Consider the following 22,370-nt stretch of genomic DNA (forward strand, 5'->3'; position numbering starts at 1 on the left):
AAATTTACTGATGGAAAATTATCATCCGATATGTTTTATTAATTTCATAAACAAATTTCTAGAGTGAACATTTAAAGGCAGAAAGAAGTCGCTTCCTTTCGTAATTTTCCTCAAATTATTTCGCCAGTGGTAATTGGTGATAGAAAATTGTCATCTGATATTTTTTATAAATTAAAAAAAAATTATATAAACAAATGCCCAGTGTGGACGTATAAAAGCAGTAAGAAATAGTTTTTTCTCCTAATTTTCTTCAAATTATGTCACCAATGACGTTTAGTTGTAAGAAATTATCATTTGATATTTTTTATTAATTTTATAAACAAGTTATACAAAAAAATGTACTAAACCTTACTGGCGACATCATTTGAGGAGAAATAGGATAAAACGGATTTTTTTCGACCTCTAAATGACCAAGTTATAAATTTCTTTATATGATTTGCTTATAAAATTAGTAAAAATATCAGATGATAATTTTCCATAATTAAACAGCACTAGCGACATAATTTGAGGGAAATTAGGAGAAAAAACGATTTCTTTCTACCTTTAAATGTCCCCCTAGGCATTTGTTTATATAATTTGTTTATAAAATTAATAGAAAATATGGGATGATAATTTTTTATCACTGAACATCACTGGCGACATAATTTGAGGCAAATTAAGAGAAAACCCGATTTCTTTCTGCCTTTAAATGTCCACAGTGGGCATTTGTTTATAAAATTAATAATGGGGCTGTAATACGTATAATTATCTAAAAAATAAGTTTCAATAAGCATTCATATAAAACGATCTCACACGTTACTCCTAACTTCGTACGACACCAAACGCCCAAGCCTTCTTAAATACTGGATATGTGCGCGGAGCACTTCCTCAATCACTGTATGAACAGGTTCCTCCTAAGCCCCAAGATCTGGCTGAAATGGATGTCGCCCTCTATGCCGATATCTCGGAGAGGTCCGAGCTCTCGACCATCAATTGTTCAGTTTATGGTGATGCGAGAGCTGTGGCTGATTCAAATCGAAGGCTAAAACGGACGATGGATCAAACGATCAAAAAACGCATGCATCAACTGAGCAAAAAGATTGGATGGGCAAGACAGAAGGCGTCTCGTTTTCAGTGTGTGATCGGCTACATAGCATCTGGTAGACCGTTCTCGGAAAGCGTTCGAAAGTTCGCCCAAGTACTGAGGACCTTCAATCCCACAGCCATCAAGTCAAACCTGCTGAGAATTAAGCAACATATTGTTGACAAAATACGTATGTTATCTCACGCAAGGGAGAGAATATAGAAGAGGGAGAGATAGATTAGGGAGAATTAAAAGTTTCTTGTTGACCCGTCCGCTTCAAGGAATGTTGCGATAAACTTATAACATCTGAAGAGGAATGTCCATCAATCAATGCTAAAGAGGAGACAAAAGCACTTAGGTGTTTGAAGAACTTTTCCGCTGCAGGGCCCATTCCACAATGCCTGGTGTTAGAACGCACTATACTCCTACCAAAAAAGGCAACTTTTCCAAACCAGAGAATTACAGGCCAATAACTTGTTTAAACTGTCTATATAAGATCTTTACAGCGGTCCTAAACAACATTATTGTTCCAAGAATTGAGCCTGTGAGATGAGAGATGTACGAATAACTAGACTTAAAAAAAGGTGTAGCAGGATGCCGGGAGAACCTGCTATTTTACAGGTGTGTCTGCACATAAGCAGCAGCCCATCAACGCATTCTGTCTATGGCCTGGATTGGCTGCCCAAAAGTTAAATATTTAACCTCTCATAGACTTATCGTCTGTCTCTTGCAAAGCTTGGAAGTTCCTCGACATATAGTGAGATGCATAGAGATTGATGCCCCTTTCGAAAACTAGATTTACTGTCTTATCTGGAAAATATTAAGTGATAACGAACAACGGCACCTTTCATAGGGGCATCTTTTAGGGTGACATCACGAGTCCTCTGTTTTTTTTCTCTTAATTCTGCCTTTATCTCTCGCACTATGAAATTCTCCTAGATACCTTTGTGGCGACACTAATCATCGCGACCATAAGTTCACTCATCTATTATATATGAATGACCTAAAGATCTATGTTTCTAATTAAAGCAAACTTCAGGCTGCTTTAAAGATCGTCAAGAAGTGCACAGGAGAGATTGTTATGGCCTTTAAATTGGACGAATGTGACAAAATTCATCTTACGAAACGAAAAATCATGGGTGTTACCGAGCACTTTGAGCTTGTGGGTATGCGTGTTAATAGACAACTTAACACTGGAGAGACCTATACATAACTGGGCGGGCCTCAAAGCCGCATTCAGGACGCAACATCTTTGAAGGAGTCTCTCTGAAGCAGATACAAGCATCTTGTTCGGAACATTTGGTCTTCAACTCTGTCAGTGCTTAGCAAGGTATCTGCGACTATCATGCTTCCGTGGCGGTTTCACTCTAATCGTTTAGGGTAATTCAGTGGTCGAAGCACGAGCTTACGGCCTTTGACATCGCCATATGTAAGATCATACATATTCTTACGCTCTTGCATATCAATTCGTCTGTTCCGCGAGTATACATTTCACGCCATCAAGGCGGATGCAGACTTCTGAATCTCCAATGTCTTTTAATCGAATTGTTCTAAGTAAAGCTTACATAGTTGCAAATGGTAGAAATCCTCTCCTAAAAATGATCAGGAACCACGAGATGATTAGCAAAGGAGCGTTTCTTTACAAAGTATAAGAGCAGGCAGTCGAGACCCTTGGCCTGAATTTTAATATCAGAGGTGAGGAAAGTGCATTACTCCATCTAGATGCTTCTTTTTGAAGAACTAAAGTAAAGAAAGCAGAGGTTGAAAAATTCCGCCATGAGTTAATTGACGAGAAAATGCATGGAAACTTTTACAGAAATATAGAAGAACAGAACTTCTCAAAAGAGCAAACTTTCGCTCTTCTCAAATCATCAGGGCTTAATTCAGGCACAGAAGGTTTTATTTTCGCGTGCCAGGACGGTGGAATTTCCACCTTAGTATACCGCGACCGCATTTTACGTCAAGAAGTTACCAGCGATAGATGCAGAGGGTGGCATGCACACTCTGAGTAGCTAGAACACATACCATCTGGGTTGCCCACCCAACTGAGAACTACGTATCTCCACAGACATAATGCGGCCCTAAGATTGCCTTATTACGATCTTTTTCGCACTTACGGTATTGACCGCGACCTGCCCTGTCGAACGCTCCAAGGGATATAGAGTCAATTGTACAAAACGAAGAGTACCAAATTTTCTGGAACCACAGTTTTCGACAGCAGTCCCCGTTGCACATTCGAGGCCTGACATAGTTTCCCCAAGACTTCGAGGAACGCACTATATTCGTGATACAAGTCTCGGCTCCAGCCGACTACAATACCACGGCTAAGGAGAAGGATAAAGAGACGAGGTATCAAGACTTTAAATGGGAGTCATTCTCTGGAGAGTCTTAGAAAAAAAGGCGCAAAGCGGGGCCCCTAATGCCACAGCACTGGATTATCTTAAATCAAAAAGTTGAACGGCATTTTTTAATAAACAGTCGTAGAAAAGTTTTGAACGATCGTAAAGTTAAAAATAATAATTTTTTACAAAATGGCGGACTTTGAAATTCAGAATTTGATTTTTTCGGTAAAAAAGCTTGTTTTTAGTCTAATAAAAAAATAATATAAAAAACTATCGTTCAATCCACGTGGAATGATATCTAGAATGAATGGTTCAAATTTGGTAAAAATTGTATAAACCGTTTTTGAGAAATCGCGGGTCCATTTTGAAAACGGGATTTCGAGAAAAATGTGTTTAAAGTTGTAAAACTAGAAAACGAGTGAAAAAAATTACTTTTGAAATGTTATACTTTTAGAAAATGTAAAGTACAAAAATTCGATTCTTTTTGCCTCCAAGGTACCCTACCCCCTTAAAGCCATATCAGCGTGCCAAAAATATGCCAAGGCACTTGCCAGATTGATGGAGGAAGCTGACATCCTTGGATGGCTTCGTGTCCTCAAGACACACGAGGGTATTACCGTCCTGTCGTTGTGATCTCACCGTGCCCTGTGACCACCCATCTCACGGTCGTTAGGCGTGGCCATAAGTGTGATTTACCGCAGTTCTACTGTGTGGCAGTGTTATTTTGCAGAATCAAGCTTTCGCATTTTGCTGCTTAGAAGTAAAAAAACTATAATTACAATGTGTTTGGATAATACAATAGAACATTCCTCAAACATTCGACTCCCTTATGAATCATTTTTGTTTTTTTGTAAGTTATTTTCCTAGTCAGTTTAGAGATTTCAGAAGGGTGTTGAGTAACATGTTTTAAAATATTGTTCATATATCCTTACCTAAATTTAGACCTTAGCAAATCTTACATAAATAGTCCTCAGTCATTTATGGTTTGTTGTGATTATTCCCTGATCAGTTGATAAATTCTAGCACAGTTTTGAGCAATATATTTTAAAATATGGTTTGTATATTTTTATCTGGGTTTTTACTTTTTCATTTACCATCACGCAGAGAAATTTCCTCCTGTGTCGAAAGGATGCTTTTTGTCATGAGTAGAAGTTCCTCTTAAATTTAATGTTGAGAGGATTTTCATTTGTCACATAAAGAATCTTTTTGCAGAAAATATTATCCTTTTGCGACAAAATTCACGTAATCTTGCAGTTAAATAATTCTGTGTGTGTAAGAACAATTTCCACGTGGTTCTAAACAAAACAGGCTAGAGGACGATGCTTTTGTTTCAAGACAACGTTTTCTCTGAGTGATTTCTAGGAAATCTGACAAAATAGCCCTGAGCCATTCATGGTTGTTTGTGAGTGTTAACGCAGTATTCTACTTTAAAATGCTCGAAAAGAAAGGTGTTTTTGTGAAATTTTTCTGAGATTATTGATGATGATATCGATTTAAGGTTTGTTAGGCCTAATAAACACACTCTTGAAATACATCTAAAAAAAATTTTTTCATTTATTCTATGCACTATTTATACATAAAAACGTCAGTCAAAGCCAACTCCTCAGGAAGTAGGTATGTCCGAGCTATACAGCGGTAATTCGCTAAACTATTGATAAATTTCAGCAGGATTTTGAGTTTCATATTTTAAAATATTGTTCATACATTATTATCTGGATTTCAACTTTTTTATTTACAATGTCTAGCAAATCTTGCACAAATAGCCCTGATAGGTTTTGCTACATCTGTGGGAAATATATAGTATGCTTGTAAAGCAAAGTCTTTCAATAACTGATTTTGTTAAAAAAATCGTATTCAAATTACTTTAACATACACATACAATACTAGGATAAAAATTGGCTTCCTCATAAAGTTTGCCAGTCCTGTGTTCAGTCTTTAAGGTTATGGGTTTAAGGTTATGGTCATTTGTTTCCTCTTTTACCCCATTTATCTCAAAAACTTGACCTGATAAGCAAAATTTGAGGCCAGATTCGGTTTTAGTGCAAAAAATTACATCGAAAACCACTATTTAACCTTAAAATAAATAATCTTGCACAGGAATGCATTTGTATCATATAGATGTGCATTCGCAAAAGTGCAAAAATTGAAATTGCCATATCTTTCGAAAAAAATTCATTCGGGACGATCGAAAGTGCATTTTGTAGGTGTAGAGTAGTACTTTCTATAACATTAGTAAGCATGTGTGGGTTTTTTTATGTGCTATTGCTACAAAGTGCCCAAAACGGTAAAAACTGCCATTTTTGTCCGCTTTTACCCCGTTTATCTGAAAGATTGACCTGCTAGGCACATTCTATGGTCAAATTCGGTTTCAGTGCAAAAAATTGCATAGAAAACCGCTACCACATCTTTAACAAAAAAACCTTGCAGGCCTGTGTTATAAATCGTTGTCTAACGAGAGCTTCGGAAAATGTGTTGCCTTTCGAAACATAGGTAGGAAGATAGCCTAACATAGCTTGCCTAACATAGCTCATCTCAAAGCTGTTAAGTGTGCAGCTTACGGTCATATTAAGACGAAGTGCTAAAGAAAATTTCGTTTGCAACCAAGAAAATACATCTTCGTTAGAAATGCCTCTGACACTCAGGTTTATCGCCTGTGGAATCCGAAAATAATGAAAATCTTCAAAAGCCGAGATGATTGAAAATAAGAATAACGACATTTAGGAGTTGATCGAATCAGAAATCCCAGCTATAGAACGAAATAAAGTGGAAGCTCAAGCTAAAGAACTTTAAAAATATGATGCTGAAGGACATGATAAAGAACTTCAGGCGAAAAAAAGAAAAACCTGCTGAAGATCAAGGGCCAGTATTGAATGATATTAGGCAGATCAATCCTAAAATTTAAACAATTCTGTAGAAGAAAGGACCAGGACGTCTTAGCAAAGTGAAACTGAAGAGAGTTATTCACCAAAGGTGGGACAGGAAAAATGTGTAATAGGGCTTGACGTAAACAAATTGGAACATATGACCAGGTTTGGTCCCACGGCGTGTCATTGAAAATTATTTGATCTTTTTACTTGTCGTAGGCGCCAGCCGTATAAAAATCCTATGTCAGTAAGTTATTTTAAATTCTTAGATTTTTAAACTAGATGCAAATCGATTAAATTTTAAACATTAAATTGAAATCAATAATTTAAAATCATTAAATTGCAACTAGTTTTACCCTATTTAAGTTTAATGCGTATCAGAAAAATTTACAAGGTGTGGTAGGTTTCTTTATTAGTAAACATAAAAGGTAATCACTACGACTAATTAAGTCGAGAAAAAATTAATTTCCTTGCAAACAAGTCATTCGAAAAATCACATTGATTTCAAAAGAATGCATTTCGTAGTAACAATTTAATTAAACAGCTTTTATATTATCTTTTAAAAAGTTATTCAAACGCATGATAATCCTTTCGAGTTTATTTCAGATAAGAAAGTCGATCTACTAGTTCCTGGAATCCCGAAATCCCGCGACTTATCCCCAAAATGCTCATGTGAACATTTTGAAAAATTTTCTTTACCGACAAAGAGAATATGATGAGAGAAATTAAAATAAACTAAGAAAGCATTTAGAGACACAGCGAAGCACAAGGGAGTTCCATGGCATTCTGTATAGTACAATTGAACTAATCGAGTAGTGTAATTCGGTGATTTCATTTCCTCTGTATTTCAACATTGAGAAATGAAGAATTAACGGAGATAAACGTGGTGCTTTTTCTATCGTTGATCAAGTGTGAAGTTATTTGCATTGCTCTGTAATTTACTATTTTTGCAGGCTTCGATAATTGCTTCTGTCTAACCTGTCGTCCAATCAAATTCAGCTATGTTAACTGCGTGATTAAGGGCATGTGATACTTTAAAAATTGTCGATTTTACCAGTTTTAGGTTCTCCCGACTTTTTTTCTAGAATAATAAATATTTTGTCTTAAAAATTTGGGGAATGATAGCGAACATGCTAACGGACGTCCCCACATACTTTTTTGTGGGTTAATTCAAAAAAGTTTTAATTTAGCAAAATGTGATTAATTTGCATAGCGCTTAGGAAATAGTATCGATTTTTTCAGTGTTAGATTCCCCCGGCTTATATATTATAGAATATTTTTGGCCGAAAACTTTGGACTTACAAATAAACATAGTAACTAATCTCCCGGAACTAACCTTGTTTGCAGGCAATCAAAAAAGTTTATTTGATAAATAATTTCCAGATTATCGGAAAGGCAGAGATGAAAAACAATGTAACCTCAAAATAATGCATATGCATAAAATTTTTATTTAGCACAATAAATTTTTTTTGTTATTATCCCTCAAAAAAGAGTCCGGAGACGTCCGTTATGATATTTTATAGCATCTCCGAATTCAGTTTTTAAAAATTTTCATTTTTGTGGAAAAAAAGCCGGGGAAACTGTAAGTATCACATGCCCTTAAGTACAATTTATGTCAAGAATCATCAGTCTTGTGCTGTTTCGGACATGTACCGGGCATAACTGTTAATTTTTAATAATTGAAAGTCTTAGCTATAAAGAACCTTGCTTAAAGTATGCACTGAAGAAAATAGTGCTCATTGGAACTATCAGGGATACATTTCTAGGAGAGAATAACGCATTACAGTGAGATATAGGAATTCATATTGGCACGGGATATGTACGGGATATGTACAAAAAAAGAAAACAATGGATAAATGAAGGTTGTTCTATAAAGGTAGTTTATATGAATTATTTAATAAGAATATCTTGACAGCTGGGGGAAATATGGCCGTTGTCCCCCAAAAAAACTTTTTTTTTTGTATCATCACTTGCGGTGAGCATGCTAACTCTGGAACAGCTCATCTGGAAAAAAATTATTAGTATATTTCAATACAGAGCTTGTGAACGAAAAACTTAAAAAATTTAATTTTTTTTTAATTCCGTCGTTTTTTCCCAAAAAGTTCGGTTTTCGAAGTTTCATTTGGGGTCATCAACCGTTTCCATTTTTTTTTTAAATCAAAATTTCGCTAACCTACTTAAAACTATTGAGAGTGCTGTTTGGAATTCTTAATATCCTTTTTCAGCGAGCATTCACGTGAATCATCAATAGTGTTTTATTTCCTGGTAGTTATATTTGAATATCGATTTATTTTTTGATTATGTTACTACACTTGTGCGTTCGATACTTTGATCGTTTAAACTTTCTTTACATGTCGCTTCATTCGTCCAACTAGTGATTATAATAAACACAGTTACTAGATTAATATCTCTTTATCCACTAAAAATAACAAAAATTACACTGGTCAACAAAAATGATCGATGTTCCCATTGAATACGATAGATACATCATTTCCAAAGCATTTTTTCATGCTGTACGCGAATCTAACATCCATTTGTTTTCATCTCCTGTAGTTTAATAGATATGTATTTGTAACTCAATTTCATATAAATTATATTGTCGGTTTTTTACAAAAGCTACGACAATTCTCGAAATAATCTTGAAAAACTACAATAACATATCAAAACTTCACGAAAAATTTCATGTGCCAAATATGAAAATATAAAAAGTGAAAAATATTATTTAGCTTTTTTTATGTCATGAAAATAAAAATAGTTCTTTACACATGGTCTATCATATTAGCTCAGCCAATTGGAATTTTGTGAATATGACTTCAGATTCGTCATCAAGAACCCCCAAAAAATTCCCAGGTTATTAATTTTAAGTTATAAATATTAAGTTTCTTGATATTTATAAATTTGGATATAAGGGGTCATTCACAAAATACATGATACTTTCTGGGAGATGGGTGTCCGTCAAAGTATCATTCTTTATGTTAGGAATAATGCAAAATAGAGCACATATGCTGTGAATGACGCTTAAATGGTTTACCATATTGAATCAGCCATTTATAATTTTTTAAATCTGACCTTAGATTCGATATCAGTGTCAAAAAAATCCCTACTGTAACTAATTCTTGTAACTGAAATTTGAATAATACGGAAATAGGGATGAAGATTTTTCACGATATGTCGATAACAGTTTATCCAAATTTAAATTTTTTCGAATCGTTGTTTGGGAATTTTTTCATTTTTGTTGTTATAGTTTTTTAGAATAATTTAATAACTTTAGTATCTTTGGTCAAAATCAAGTGATATTTGAAATCTAATTTAACCTTCCGGTGGGCACGTGGCAGCACTCATTGCTGCCACGTCAACATTTAAGTGATAAATAGGATTAGGGGTTTTTAACTCGGGTGGAGAGGTTCAGTACCTGCAGTTGGCAATACTGCGCTACTTACTCAACTGCATGTTAAACAAGGAGATGGCCTTTAAGGATTTTTTTCAGTTTTTTCGTTTTAATATGTTAAATACACAAATATATAATTCAGTTCGATAATGAGTGTTGTTCCTAATGATTTTACCTACTTTAGCTTGAAAAAAGGGCTACTTCAAGAGCGGGGAAGCCGATTTTCTGGAGGCAGCACTCAGTGTTACTACCCGCTCGCTCGTGTAAGTTTCAAAGTCGCGCCCATCGGAAGTTTAAAAACACGCATCAAAATATCCTGACACTTATCTACAAGATCATGATTTTTACCTCCAACAACTATACCATGTTGTAAATTAGTGCTATTTATAGTGAAACATCGTTACATAATGTAACCACTTATTTATGAATAATTTCACCAATTTAAACATAGAATTATTGTAATTCATTGTAGATAAAATATAAGCCTGCTCTTCTTTAGTGCATTATGTCGTTAGGCAGAAGTCACTTGTTCTCTTATATTTGACATGGACCTAAAGTAACAACTGAGCAACGACTTAATGTACTATTGTAGAGAAGGCTTCAATTGACACTTTGTGAGAAAACCGTACTGGCTTCGAAACTTCGTGCTAATATTTTCCTAAAATAAATTTGTCAGAAAGACGTTTAAAAAATGGATTTATGTATCCTATAAAATATATTAAACTTCTGCTAAAATATGATTGATCTTAATAAATTTATTATATTTTTCAGGCGTTATAACTCAACTTTAAAAGGACTGGCAACAATGATCTCAGATATTAGGGTAGTGTGTCCTCTTCTGACCATTGCTAATTGGAAGATAAACATTCCGTTCTACGTGCGAACCATGCCCCGAGGAGTTCTTGCCGATCCAGACAGCGATGCGGTAGCAATTTTAGGCTCTTATACTCCCCGAACGGTTGAAGAAAAGAGGCACATAGATGCCATGCAAAAATTATTCAACCGTTTTGTTTGGTTCGGTGAAGTCATTCAATCAGATCCAAGAGGTGCCAAGAGAGTTCTTATCGTCGACCAGGACGTGCATACCGAGAAGGATTATCCAAATTGTGATTTTTGGATTAAAAATAATGTCGTCCCTAAATACGGCAGGATAGACTAAATCGACCCGTCATTACCCGTACATTTTTTTGTTATGAAAAAACTTAATTGATAGGTAAATGTGGAATAACCATAGCATAGAAATTCCTGAAAGCTCTCTGATACGGAAATTAGCTTGACGTTTCATTATTTGCTCTCGTCGAATATATCTTTTACCTGAAAAGCAACTTCGATTAAATTTCGATTCTCGAAACACATACATGTGTACTCAATTTCTGATCAGTGTGAAATAGTGGAAAAGAAAGGAATGAATGATTTTACTCATTCTTTACCGGAATTCGGAATAGGGGGTGGAGCTGTTCGTGGGCGTCATGAACGTCATCCCATATGGCCACCTGTACCCAATAATCTGCCACCCGAGGGAGCCAAAATGATCACAACAATGTGTGTATGTATAAATGTGAATCAAATTGTAATATATTACTATAGGAAGACACCGTCATAGTAGAATAGATTCTTTACAAAATCCAAAATACAAATCTCACACGAGCATCGAAAGTGAAGATAGTTCCAAATACGATATAATGCTAGATCTTCAAAAAGCAGAAGCGTTGTTAAAAAAAGAGTGACTGTATCGCTGGTGAATATAATGCCGATATTTTTTTGTATCAGTCCTTGTTCATCAAGAAAGTAGTTCCTCAATTCTCACGGACTAGATCTTATACTTTCATCGTCACTGCTCTTCACTCAATTTTAAAAAGCTTGCACAGTGGAAGAACTTTGTTTAGTGTGTAAATACTTTCTCAACGAGTGAGATGCCTATGTAATGAAAGTATAACATTTTCTATGACAAAATTCTTAGAATTTAAACTCTTTTCAAATGTTGATGTTTTTAGCATCTTCTTGAATTACATTTTGGCCCTATTTAATATATAAAAACTTTTCCGCTAAAACGCGCTGACTTCAAAGATAATAAAATTAATTTTTTTGGCAATATGACTCTAGTGGATTTGGCCTAACTGTACACTTAATGTGGCACGTGATCAACATCAATGAAGCTTTAGCGGAGATTAAACAACACTATAGTTTACTTACTAACTTATAAATTTGGAGAAAGCAATTTTTTCCGTAGAAAATGCATCTTCACCACCTACTTTTTCTTCCAAAGCCTTGCGAAACCGAAGACTTAAATATTTTACAAGAACGCATTTTACATAGATTTTTTCGATTTCTTATATTCAATTTCAATTTAATAAATGAAAAGCCCCCAGACAAAATTTCGATAATTTATAAAATACAGATTTTTAAGGTTTAGGTAGTAAATTTGACAGGAACAGTACACATGACACTGCAAATGTAGTTCTAAAGAATTTAGTGCTTTGTACCTTTATTGTAGTGGAATGTCTGAATTGAAAGCTTTTAAATGGAAATTGCAATTAGTTGTATTAGGAAGCAGATATCCCAAATGTGTGCAAGTTATTTCCGTTTATGTTTAGGCTACACCAACTATGATTTCAAGGTTAAAATACATTAGATTAACTCGCACACATTTCCTGTAAAATATCGAAATTTTAGTACAAGAACCCTGTATTAAATCAAGTGTAACATTGCGCTGCAGATCAAAGATATCCTGTGAAATCAATTGAAATAAAATGAATTTAATAAGAATCGATACTGCAGTAGAGCGAATCTGCTGGAATCAAGAGCATGTTTGAAATGAAGTACTAGTTAGTATCACCAAGCTACTAAAATTAGTATTAACGTGGATGTTAACGCAGGACTCAATGGAATTCGTGAGGAATCAATGCGAATTAAGAGGATTATTTAGCTTTGGTACTAATTGAGTGAATAATCGTCCCTTGAGTTACGTTTGTTCTCCAAATCCACATTTCGATAGTAATGCTATTTATGATATTACTAAATTTAGGGTAGTAAACTATTGATATACTCAAGTATTGATATTAATTTATTTTCACAATGTTGTGATAAATTTGTGTTTATAATATTGGGGCGTCTTTACTTTTATAAATTAAGTTCAGGGCATAATTATCATAGCTATAGAAGCGTGTTATGATGCGACAAATGACTGAATGGGAACTCGAAGCCTTTTTTTACTTTGTTTTATTTACAATTGTATTCTTAATTGTTACATTCTTTAAGATACACTTAGTATTATTTCACGTCGCGATTGCCTTGCCTGTCTGTAATAAAATGCATGCAAAAGCACCCGCTTTCTAATCGATGTTTAGCAACTGTGTCGATTTTAGTAAAGAGGCTTGTGAGGAAAACGATCTGATACCCGTTTATATGTTTTTTAATTCTGACTGAATTTTAACAAGTAGATTTTGGTAATATTAATCATTTGATGTAAACAGTGAATTATAAATAAATCGTGTGCGATATAATTTAAGGTTTGACTTTTTTATTATATCTTTCTATTGAAATCAGTCAATCATTATAACTTATTTGAGGAGGTCAGTGCAAAAAGTGTTTCAGTCACAATTTTTTGTTATCAAGTTATTGTTAATTGAAAGATTCAATGTGCGCCTACATCTATATATAAATTTTTAAAGATATCGGATTTTTCTTTCATAATTTTGGACTTTCGTTTAACATAATTCTTTAATAAAAGCTACGAAAACAAAGGTTCTATTGGTGTTACAAACAAAATAAAATTTGGACTTAATATCTTCTTGCGCTGAGATGGACAAATGGCGTATGAAAAAACGTAACTAAGACAGAAAGTTGAAAAAATATATCATAATTCTTTTTCAACAATATTAATGAACGTATATCGGAGTGGGAAGTAAAAGTAAACTACTAATAAATGTTGGAGTAACTGATATCTTCTTCCTCATTAATAGTGTTCGACATTATAAGACTATTTATCAGTCATTTTAACAATTCCAGGTGATACTCATAGGATTTTGTTGTTTTTAAATACGAATTCGCTTACAAAAATGATCTAGCAAGTCTGACTTATGAGTAAATTCGACGGGGGTCAATTGAAAGCTTGAACATTTTTTCTAAAGCTTTCAGATCGGAATGTACATACTGAACATTATTGCGCATGCCGTCTTGCCGCTTTAATTTTAAATTAAAGTTGTGCAATATGCTCGCGAGTCTTACTCAGACGTACTGAAGTATCCTTACTTCTATTGTCTCGTAAATATCACAGTTGATGAGAAAGTCTTTTTGGTGGATTTTTGTCCTTCTAGTTCTCATGTTGTCATTATCGGCTATCTTCAAAGATAGTCTTACTGGAACGAGGGGGTTGTTCGGTGGAGGATCTTGCTTTTGTCCTTGATAAAGAACTTCATATCCCCCTTCACATAAAAGAGATGCCTGATCTCTTAAATACTGAGGCGTTTTATGAGCAAATCTCGGGTACATATTGACCCAAACATTATTTAACCTGTGCATGTGTCCTCTTCGCGCCGGTGAACTTCCTTGCCAATAGTTAAAGATGTCCCTTCTTAGTTGGCCCGGCCATTTAAAATCATGTTCTTGCGTTTGTCCGGGGCCATTCCTGGCCGTATCCTCGATTCGGTTCTATTGCCACTCCCTCTGAATCATAGCCTTCATCCGAGAAAGGCCTGTTGTGGGTAACACTGCGCGATACTGGTGACGTAACCTCATAATTCGTTGCATTAGGGAGTTACCCCAATGTAACGTGGATGACTGCAAGAACCAGAGCTCTCGGGCCATACATTACTGTTTATGAGAGAAGTTGTAGGCTCCAGAAGCTACGATAATGGTTCCTTCAAGCAACCAGTCTCGACGCAACTGGAACGTGTACGTCATCCACTCCTGCTCATTCTATCCTAGAAGGTAAAGAAGAACGGGAAACTTACGCAAGATAATTCACAAACCCCTGTCTCTTAGAGTGCAATTTCTAGCCACGTATGACCTTACGCTGCAGCGGCACAGATGTATGAGAAGGTTTCACCTCTAGATATTTTTTTAGAGTTACCAATTTTTTTACGGTTTTAGGAGGAAAATTATCGTCCGACCAGATGCAGTGATCCCAGAAGAACAGCCTTTTACATCTGACTTGCGATCGTCTGAGCTTGAGGCTGACAGGCCGGGATTTTGTTGAGTTGGCTAAGAAACGAAGCTTTTATACCTCAAGGCAGCCAACTATGAGAACCACAAGATGGACTTTGTAGCCTTGGTATAGCCTGCTCAGCTCGAAAAAAAGAGCCTGATATTTCGCCCGCTTTTCTTCCTCCTTTGCCGTGATATTTCCATCGGCTGGTGCCGAGAATTGAATCACGTAAATTATCTTGGTATTTGTATCTTGGAGGACAATATCAGGCTTTGTAGCACCGATGCGTTGATCAGAGGAAAACGAGAAATTCTAGTTGATCTTACACTGATCATTCTCTACAACGGACTCCAGTTCCCTCTGGGCATATGACAAGACGGGCATTGGATCAACGCGACAGAAATGCCGAAGATGGTAATATAACACTTTTAGAGCCGCATTGTCTCTATGTACAAGAAGCGTGCAAACTTTGTTCATTCACTGAGAAAATGTCCAATTGTTTCTGACTCTTGCTTGCACGCTCGGCAGTTGGTATTGCCTACAGGTATATTTATTATGCGCTCACAGTAAACTAAGGATTCTATAATGCCGTCTTCACAGGCAAAAATAAGTCCTGCTTTCTGTACACGACTATTAAGCACCAAAGATGTTACTGATACTAGCCCATGTGTAGTGTCGCTGGAATCAATAGGGAGACCAAGCTGCTCTGCTGCCCTATCTGCGGCTCGGTAGAGAAACTTCGCAACGTTGACGATTTCATGTTGGTGTAAGAGTCGCATTAGAGAATCTGTGCTTTTTAGAACTGAGCAGATTGTAGCTGGAACCGTACTTCGATGAAGACACTCCAAGCTCAGCCAACATCTGCCCCGTTTATCTCGAAGGAGTTCTATACGAGGTACAACAGATCTAAGATGATGACTTCGATGGATTGTCATCATATTGCGCGTGCTTCGGTAAAGTAGCTTCAACTCATCGACGTTCCATTCTACTGCACCAAACGTGCAAAGCAGTATAGGAACGGTCAAAATATTGGTCGCCTGGATCTTATGCTTCCCAGATAGTTCGGAAGCCAACATTTTTCTGAGAATTTTGCGACACCTTTTTCAAGGGCCTGTCTAAAGCTCATGACAATGGCTTCAGAGTACCTATTTACTGCCGCCACAAGGATTGCAAGGTGCTCTTCTGAAGAAGCAAAGAGTTTAAAATCTTCCATGCATAAAAGGTGGTTGCCCTTAAATTCTCTTATGTTCGGCGGGCCACATAGATATCCAGACCTTTTACCACGGAGCACAATAGATATAGGCAAGAGGGAGAAGCAGAAAAGTATCGGACTTCAGAGTATCCTTGGAAGACCCCCTCTTATATGTGACATAACTTGAAGTCACTTGTCCTTTTTTGGATATTATGACGAATCTTGCCCGCCAGAAGAGCATAAGCTATTTCATACATCTCACTATTTTGGATGTATCTTCAGGAACTCAAGGAGCTTAATAAGTTGCTCATGGTTCGTGTTATCGATTACCTTTCGGTAGTCAATGCAAGCCATGGACAGATTGCGTCGATAACTGTTGGAATCCTGAGTAAAACACATGTCTATTAACAGGTTCTCTCTGCAACCAGCCAGTCCTCTCTTACATCCACGTTGTTGAACTATTTCACCCCATATCGGCTCGATAGATATAAGTATCCTCTGTTAGACGATGCCAGTGAATAGCTTGTAGCTGGTGTTTAAACAAGCTATGGGCTAGTAGTTCTTTCGACTTGACAAATCTCTGGTCTTAGGGATCAGTACCGTGCAACCTTCAACTAGCCACTGCGGGATGGGTTGTCCGTTTAACAAGTAGTAAACATACGAGCTAGATATTGGTGCATAGAAGTCAACTTCTTCTATCAAAAGTTGTTGATTTTATCTGGCCCTGGCGCTGAAAATTTTTCAGTTCTAGTGATAACTTTCTTAACTTCACCAGCAGTAATTATTTGACACTCCTCTTCACAATGCGATATATTAAGCGGTTTCATCTAGCTTATGAGTATCTCCATATACTTGTTCCTAGAAGGCTTGAATCTCTTCTCGACTAGGCGGATTATTAACGGCACGTGACGTTTTGTTGAAAAGACGAGAAGGTTAAGGGGAGCACTCTAATTAGAGCCTCGAAAAATTGGGGTTTTTTGGAATTTTTTGTAAATAAGAAAACAACACGACAGCTTTATGGTTTTTGCATATATTTAGGTACATCTATGAACTAAAAAATTTTATTTTTACTTGATGAAAAATATGGAAAATGGCGGCTGTGGAAGCCATCTTCTGAAGGGCTCCCAAAATGCAGTAATCAGGCTACAGCCCAGACCAATCATCTGAAATACTTGAAACACGTATCATTTTATAGGTTGTAACATGCCATTTAGTCTGCAAACGTCAAAAATAATGTTAGTCACTAATATTAAAGTAAAACAGGCCCGAGCGCGCGGCAGTACAGGCAGCACTCAACGTGGCAAGCGAGCCCCACCCCGCCGAGTACACGAACTACGTGAGACAGCGTCACCAATCGTAGCCACCGCCAGACCCCGCTAAGGTAACCAGCACCTCCTCCGCGCAACTGGAAGTAGGGACAGCATAATATAAAGCTTCTCGGGGCGGTTAACCTGCAATCTTCCAGCCCGACTGGAACGGCTGGTTCTCGCGGCGAAAATAAAGCTCGGCATAATCCAGGCCCACTGGGTAAGCCATTCTTGCCATCGGAACCATTCCCTTTTTTTTATTATCTGCCCGTTGAGGCATTTACTTTTTGTCGCCACTTCAAGTGAGTACTTTTTTTTTGTTTTCTCAATTTTGTTTGTTTATTTGCTTGCCTCTCCTGAACGAATTGGCGCGTCACGGAAAAGGATTCGATTTTTATTGGAAGTAGTAGTATTGGATCAGTACCATACCATCGGACCCGGGCCGCGCGCCGATAGCTCCAGCCACCTTCGATTTACCACAGGATAGGCTTGCTTTACGCCAGCAGGCCCAAAATTCGCGAATCGCTGCTTCTCCGGATTTCCGCGACTGCCAGTCGATTTATTCGGATACCTTCGCATTCTTGCCTGATGTTGAACAGGATGCACTTTCTCGGCACATGCAGGAGCTAACCATATGTGAAGGAAGTTCGAGTCCCGAATTACTGATTAATACGCTCGGGTCTGTGAGTAGAGATACGCCGCGACCCAGTGCCGGCTCGTCACCCGTCCAGAGTCCCTCCGCCGCGGAAACTATCGAGGAAATTGACTCAATTCTCCGTTTATATAGAAAGCAGTCCTCAGATTAGAAAATATTGTAACCCCTACTTAAGTTCCGAAAACGGTATTATACTCAAAGATTGTGAGAACGAACCAAATTAGTAATGTAAATCGCGTAATGTAGAACCCATTATCGATCAAAATTCTATGTTTAGGATAGTATGTTTAGATCCGTTGTCGTGATGAAAGGTGTGATAGCGAAATTATCATGATATATGAATGTCTAGTAATCGGAATGACTTTATAGTTACATGCACGCTAGATCTCATGGTTTATATTTTTTGTACACTGAATTTATTTCTTTCTTTACACCACATGTTTTAGGAATAAATGTTTATGATGTTATATCAGGTATCCTTATTGTCTACACCTGACCCATCTCGAGTTTAGAATAAGTCGTAATAATTTCACGTAAAAAAAAATAAATAAAATATAGATGTCTCTACGCCGTATGCCTCCGGGAAGGCGATCGACGGGCGATCCTCGAGACCTATCCTCCGGCCGCAGACCGGAGCGACGGCTTGATGACGCCAGGCGAACTCTTAGCGAAAAAACCCCTGCTAGAAGTCCTACTTGCCCAGTGAGTGGCGAAGTCCATTACAAGGTAAGGGGTGTGGTGTGTGCTTAAAACTCGTAAATGTTAATAAACATTAAAATTTATTAACAATTTCGTGCAAGAACAAAAAAATCGGATTTTTACCGTTTTTTTTGTTATTAACGACTGAAAAATTGTTTAAACAGTTTTTTAAAATGATATCCAAGTTTTAAGTACAAGTGGTGACTTTAATCTACAAAATGAGCCCTCATTGAAGTTCCTAAGTTCAATAGTTTACTCGCAATCGTGATTACCGACTTAAAAAAAGTGGTTTCGAGAAAAACACGTTTAAAGTTTTTGGACAGAAAAAAATATCTTTAATGAAATCTCACGGCTAAGATGTTTTAATCATCTATTCCAACACCATAGAGGAGTCCCCCATACTCCTCATGGAAGTCGTGACGAGATACAACATCTCGTCACTCTTCTCGGCGTAAATTTTGCACCGCTGGCCAATTATCAAGTCGAGCTGTTGCATCACCACCAAAATCGCATTGTGACCTTCGTTGAACATCCCTGCAGCCATAAATGCGGCGATTTCGACGATTTTTCGACCCGAGTGCAAATGTTTTGGGCAAATGCGCCACCTACAGCGGCTCCGCGCTCCGGTTCCTCGAATAATAACTCAGAAAATATTCTCAGTACGACCTTCAAACTTCGGGATTATTTTCTAGGATAGTATAGCTATCGATTAAAACAAAAAATCGATTTTTTGAAGGTTCTAATTAGAGTGCTCCCCTTAAGTAGAAAAGGTGGAATTTTCCTGAATCCACTTTACTCGCCTTACAAGGCGCTCTTTAGCTATTGACAGATTTCTAATTTGTTGCGTCCAGTTCTGCATGATTGTCAACAGTTAATACTTGTTCGGCGTGTGATTTGCTGTCCGTAAGTTTCAAACAAGTGCACTAACTTTTGGAGTGAAAGCTCGCGAGTCTTGCTCAGACATACTGAAGTATCATTAATTCTATTTTCACTAAGCAGGGAGACCACCTCACAAAGGTTTGGTTGAAAACTCTAGCACACAATTGCATGGCTTACGACGGCCTTTAAAGATAGAAAATTTTCGTGAAGAGGAAAAGTTTTTTAACACCAAAAAGTAAAATCTGGAATACAGAGAATTTTTTTCATGTAGAATATTTCGATTTTCACAAGGTAGCAAACAAAATTATTTAAAGATTATTTTTAGCCATATAAATGACTTTACATTTGAAATTTGATAATGCAGAAAAAAGAAATGTACATTCATGCGAAACACCATCATAGAGGTTTATAACGTCGCTGAATTCGAATCTGTACTCAGAATTTTAAAATTGCAAACGTAAAGTGATTTATATGGCTAAAAATAATGTTTAAATCATTATTTTTCCTACCATGTGAAAATCGAAATTTTCGACATGATAAACATTCTGGGTATCTGAGATTCTACTTTTTGGTGTTAAAAAAATTTTCCTCTTCATCAAAATTTTGTATCTTTAAAGGCCACCGTAAGCCATGCAATTGTGTGCTAGAGTTTTAAACCAAATCTTTGTGCGCCTTTTCGTAAACTGCACAGTTCAGATTCCAGAGATCAACATCTTCACGGAGCAAATCATGAAGAGTAGTATTTTAGCTAATTTGTCCATCCTGAGAAAAAATGTTTGGTACATTTTTCATCTTCTATTTCTCATGTTGGCATTATCGGCTATCTGCAACGATGTTCTTGCTGGAACGAGTAGTATGTTCTCTGGAGGATTTTTCTCTTCTTCTTGATAAAGAGCTTCATATCCCCCTTTGCGTAAAAAGGATGCCTGGTCTCTTAAATACTGTGACGTTTTATGAGCATATTCTGGCTGCATACTAACACAAAGTTCATGCAGCCTTTGGATGTATCCTCTTCGCGCCGGTGAGCTCTCTTGCCAACAGGTAAGGATGTCCCTCCTGAGTTGGTCCGACCATTTAAAACGATATTCTTGCGTTAATAATAGTGATTACTATTATTATTTTATTAAATTTTTACTCGGTTGAACGCGGTTATACATCATAGCCACGGACTAAGTCAAGTGACTGATGAAATAAGAGTGTTATGAGTTAATTTAATACGATGCTTGAAACTTCCTGCGATGATGTTGTAAGTATACAATTACGAGCGGCGACGAGCGTTGGAGGTGACAACAGTCACCTCTGGATGCTTTTTTAGAGCTACCATCTGCCACTCCGCGGGTCTTTAGTCGCTCGCTTCCTGATGGTCAAGAAATTTTCTTACACTACGACAGGTGTTTAATAAAGCCGCCTTCTGAGCTCTATATATTCCTCATATAGTATTTAATTTATCCCTTTACTCACTATACTTGTGGATCTTGGTTGTGTAGGTTGACTGAAATTTCGGTTTTTTTCTCGCATCACGCTGTCAGGTCGATTGGCCCGGATGTAATGATCCGTTTGGATAGTAACATCCCAATATAAGATGTGTCCTTCGCTTTCTAAAACGGGTATTGAAATGTATCTATAAAAAGGCATCCATTTTTTCAAGAGTCCTAGATTTAGGGTAAGTTGTTGATGTATAATGCCAGCTACATCATTTTGCCTGTGCGTATATTCTCTCTGAGCCATCACGCAACAGCCATCAATAATGTGCCCGATGGATTCGTTGGTATCTCCAAATCATCGGCACCGGTCAACCACGTCTTGATGTAACACGTGTTTGCGATAACTCCTGGTGCTGACAACCTTGTCCTGTGTCGCAATGACAAATCCTTCCGTCTCTGGATACAGAAACATCCTTTCTTAGACAAATATTGGATGACTCACAATCCACTTCATGTTGATATCGATGATCCGTACGAAGACTAGCACCGTTCAGCGCTTGACGAACAAAAACACCGTTCGACGCTCCTAGCGAAGTGAAGCACGGTTCAAAATTCCTTAAAAAAGGGTAGCAGCACTCCTCGAGCACTTGCGAAGCTAAGCACTACTCAGGGTGCTTGCGAAGATTTCGCCAACGAAAGTAGCGCCGTTGTATTTTAAACGTATAGGCCTTATTTTTTCCCTCCTCGAGTATCAAAGAAATTTATATGATTTTTATTCTGATTTGCCCTTATTTATGGCACTATTCAGATGGAACGTCCGGAGTCGCTTGCCTTTACGTGGTTCTTAAGTGAAAGCTCCGACTTTCTCGTTCTATTTAAAAAGGTATTTCGAAACAACTTCAACTCAAAATAATTATTTTTGTTCAACTCACAGTTTGCGCATTCAAAACTTTTCTTTTGACTCTTTATCTTACCAGGAGTGAAAATCTGATATGTAAATGCATGATAAAAATTCACTTTTTTTCGTTTTATTACAAAATAATACTTTCTGACCGACGGCAAGAGGGGGTTTTCTACCTCGCCGGAGATCGGAATGTCAGGAAAGGTACCAAAACATCTGTCCAACCCTTTCACGACTCTCTATTAACTCTCCTTTCTCACACAAATATTGCGCTCTCCCTTGGCATAATCCATACACAGTTCCCGTTAAACCTTGACTCTCTTATCCTCTGATCTCCTTTTACCTTCTTTTTTTCCATGCCATTCTTTTGAATCAACTACTCATATACCTTCCTTTCTTCTTCGTGCCTCCTGCTAACTTCATCCATCTGCAATCCATTCGTTCTAAAATACCTTTCCCTTTCCACCTCCATCTTTGCACTACTACGTCTGTTCTCCTTCTCCCACCAAC

At 37.1% G+C, this 22,370-nt stretch overlaps 1 protein-coding gene across 2 annotated transcripts in view; it reads left to right on the forward strand.

The window, feature by feature from the left end:
* The window catches only part of LOC117173963 (neurotactin), a 236,832-nt gene extending 221,975 nt beyond the window's left edge, over positions 1 to 14,857 (forward strand). For both annotated transcript variants that reach the window (XM_033362612.1, XM_033362614.1), the window contains one exon: positions 10,429 to 14,857. In XM_033362612.1, the coding sequence (XP_033218503.1) occupies positions 10,429 to 10,816 (388 nt within the window). In that variant the 3' untranslated portion in view covers positions 10,817 to 14,857. The remainder of the gene's footprint in view (positions 1 to 10,428) is intronic.
* The last annotated feature ends 7,513 nt before the right edge of the window (positions 14,858 to 22,370 follow it).

This window comes from Belonocnema kinseyi, chromosome 5 (assembly GCF_010883055.1).
Source record: "Belonocnema kinseyi isolate 2016_QV_RU_SX_M_011 chromosome 5, B_treatae_v1, whole genome shotgun sequence".
Classification (NCBI taxonomy): domain Eukaryota; kingdom Metazoa; phylum Arthropoda; class Insecta; order Hymenoptera; family Cynipidae; genus Belonocnema; species Belonocnema kinseyi.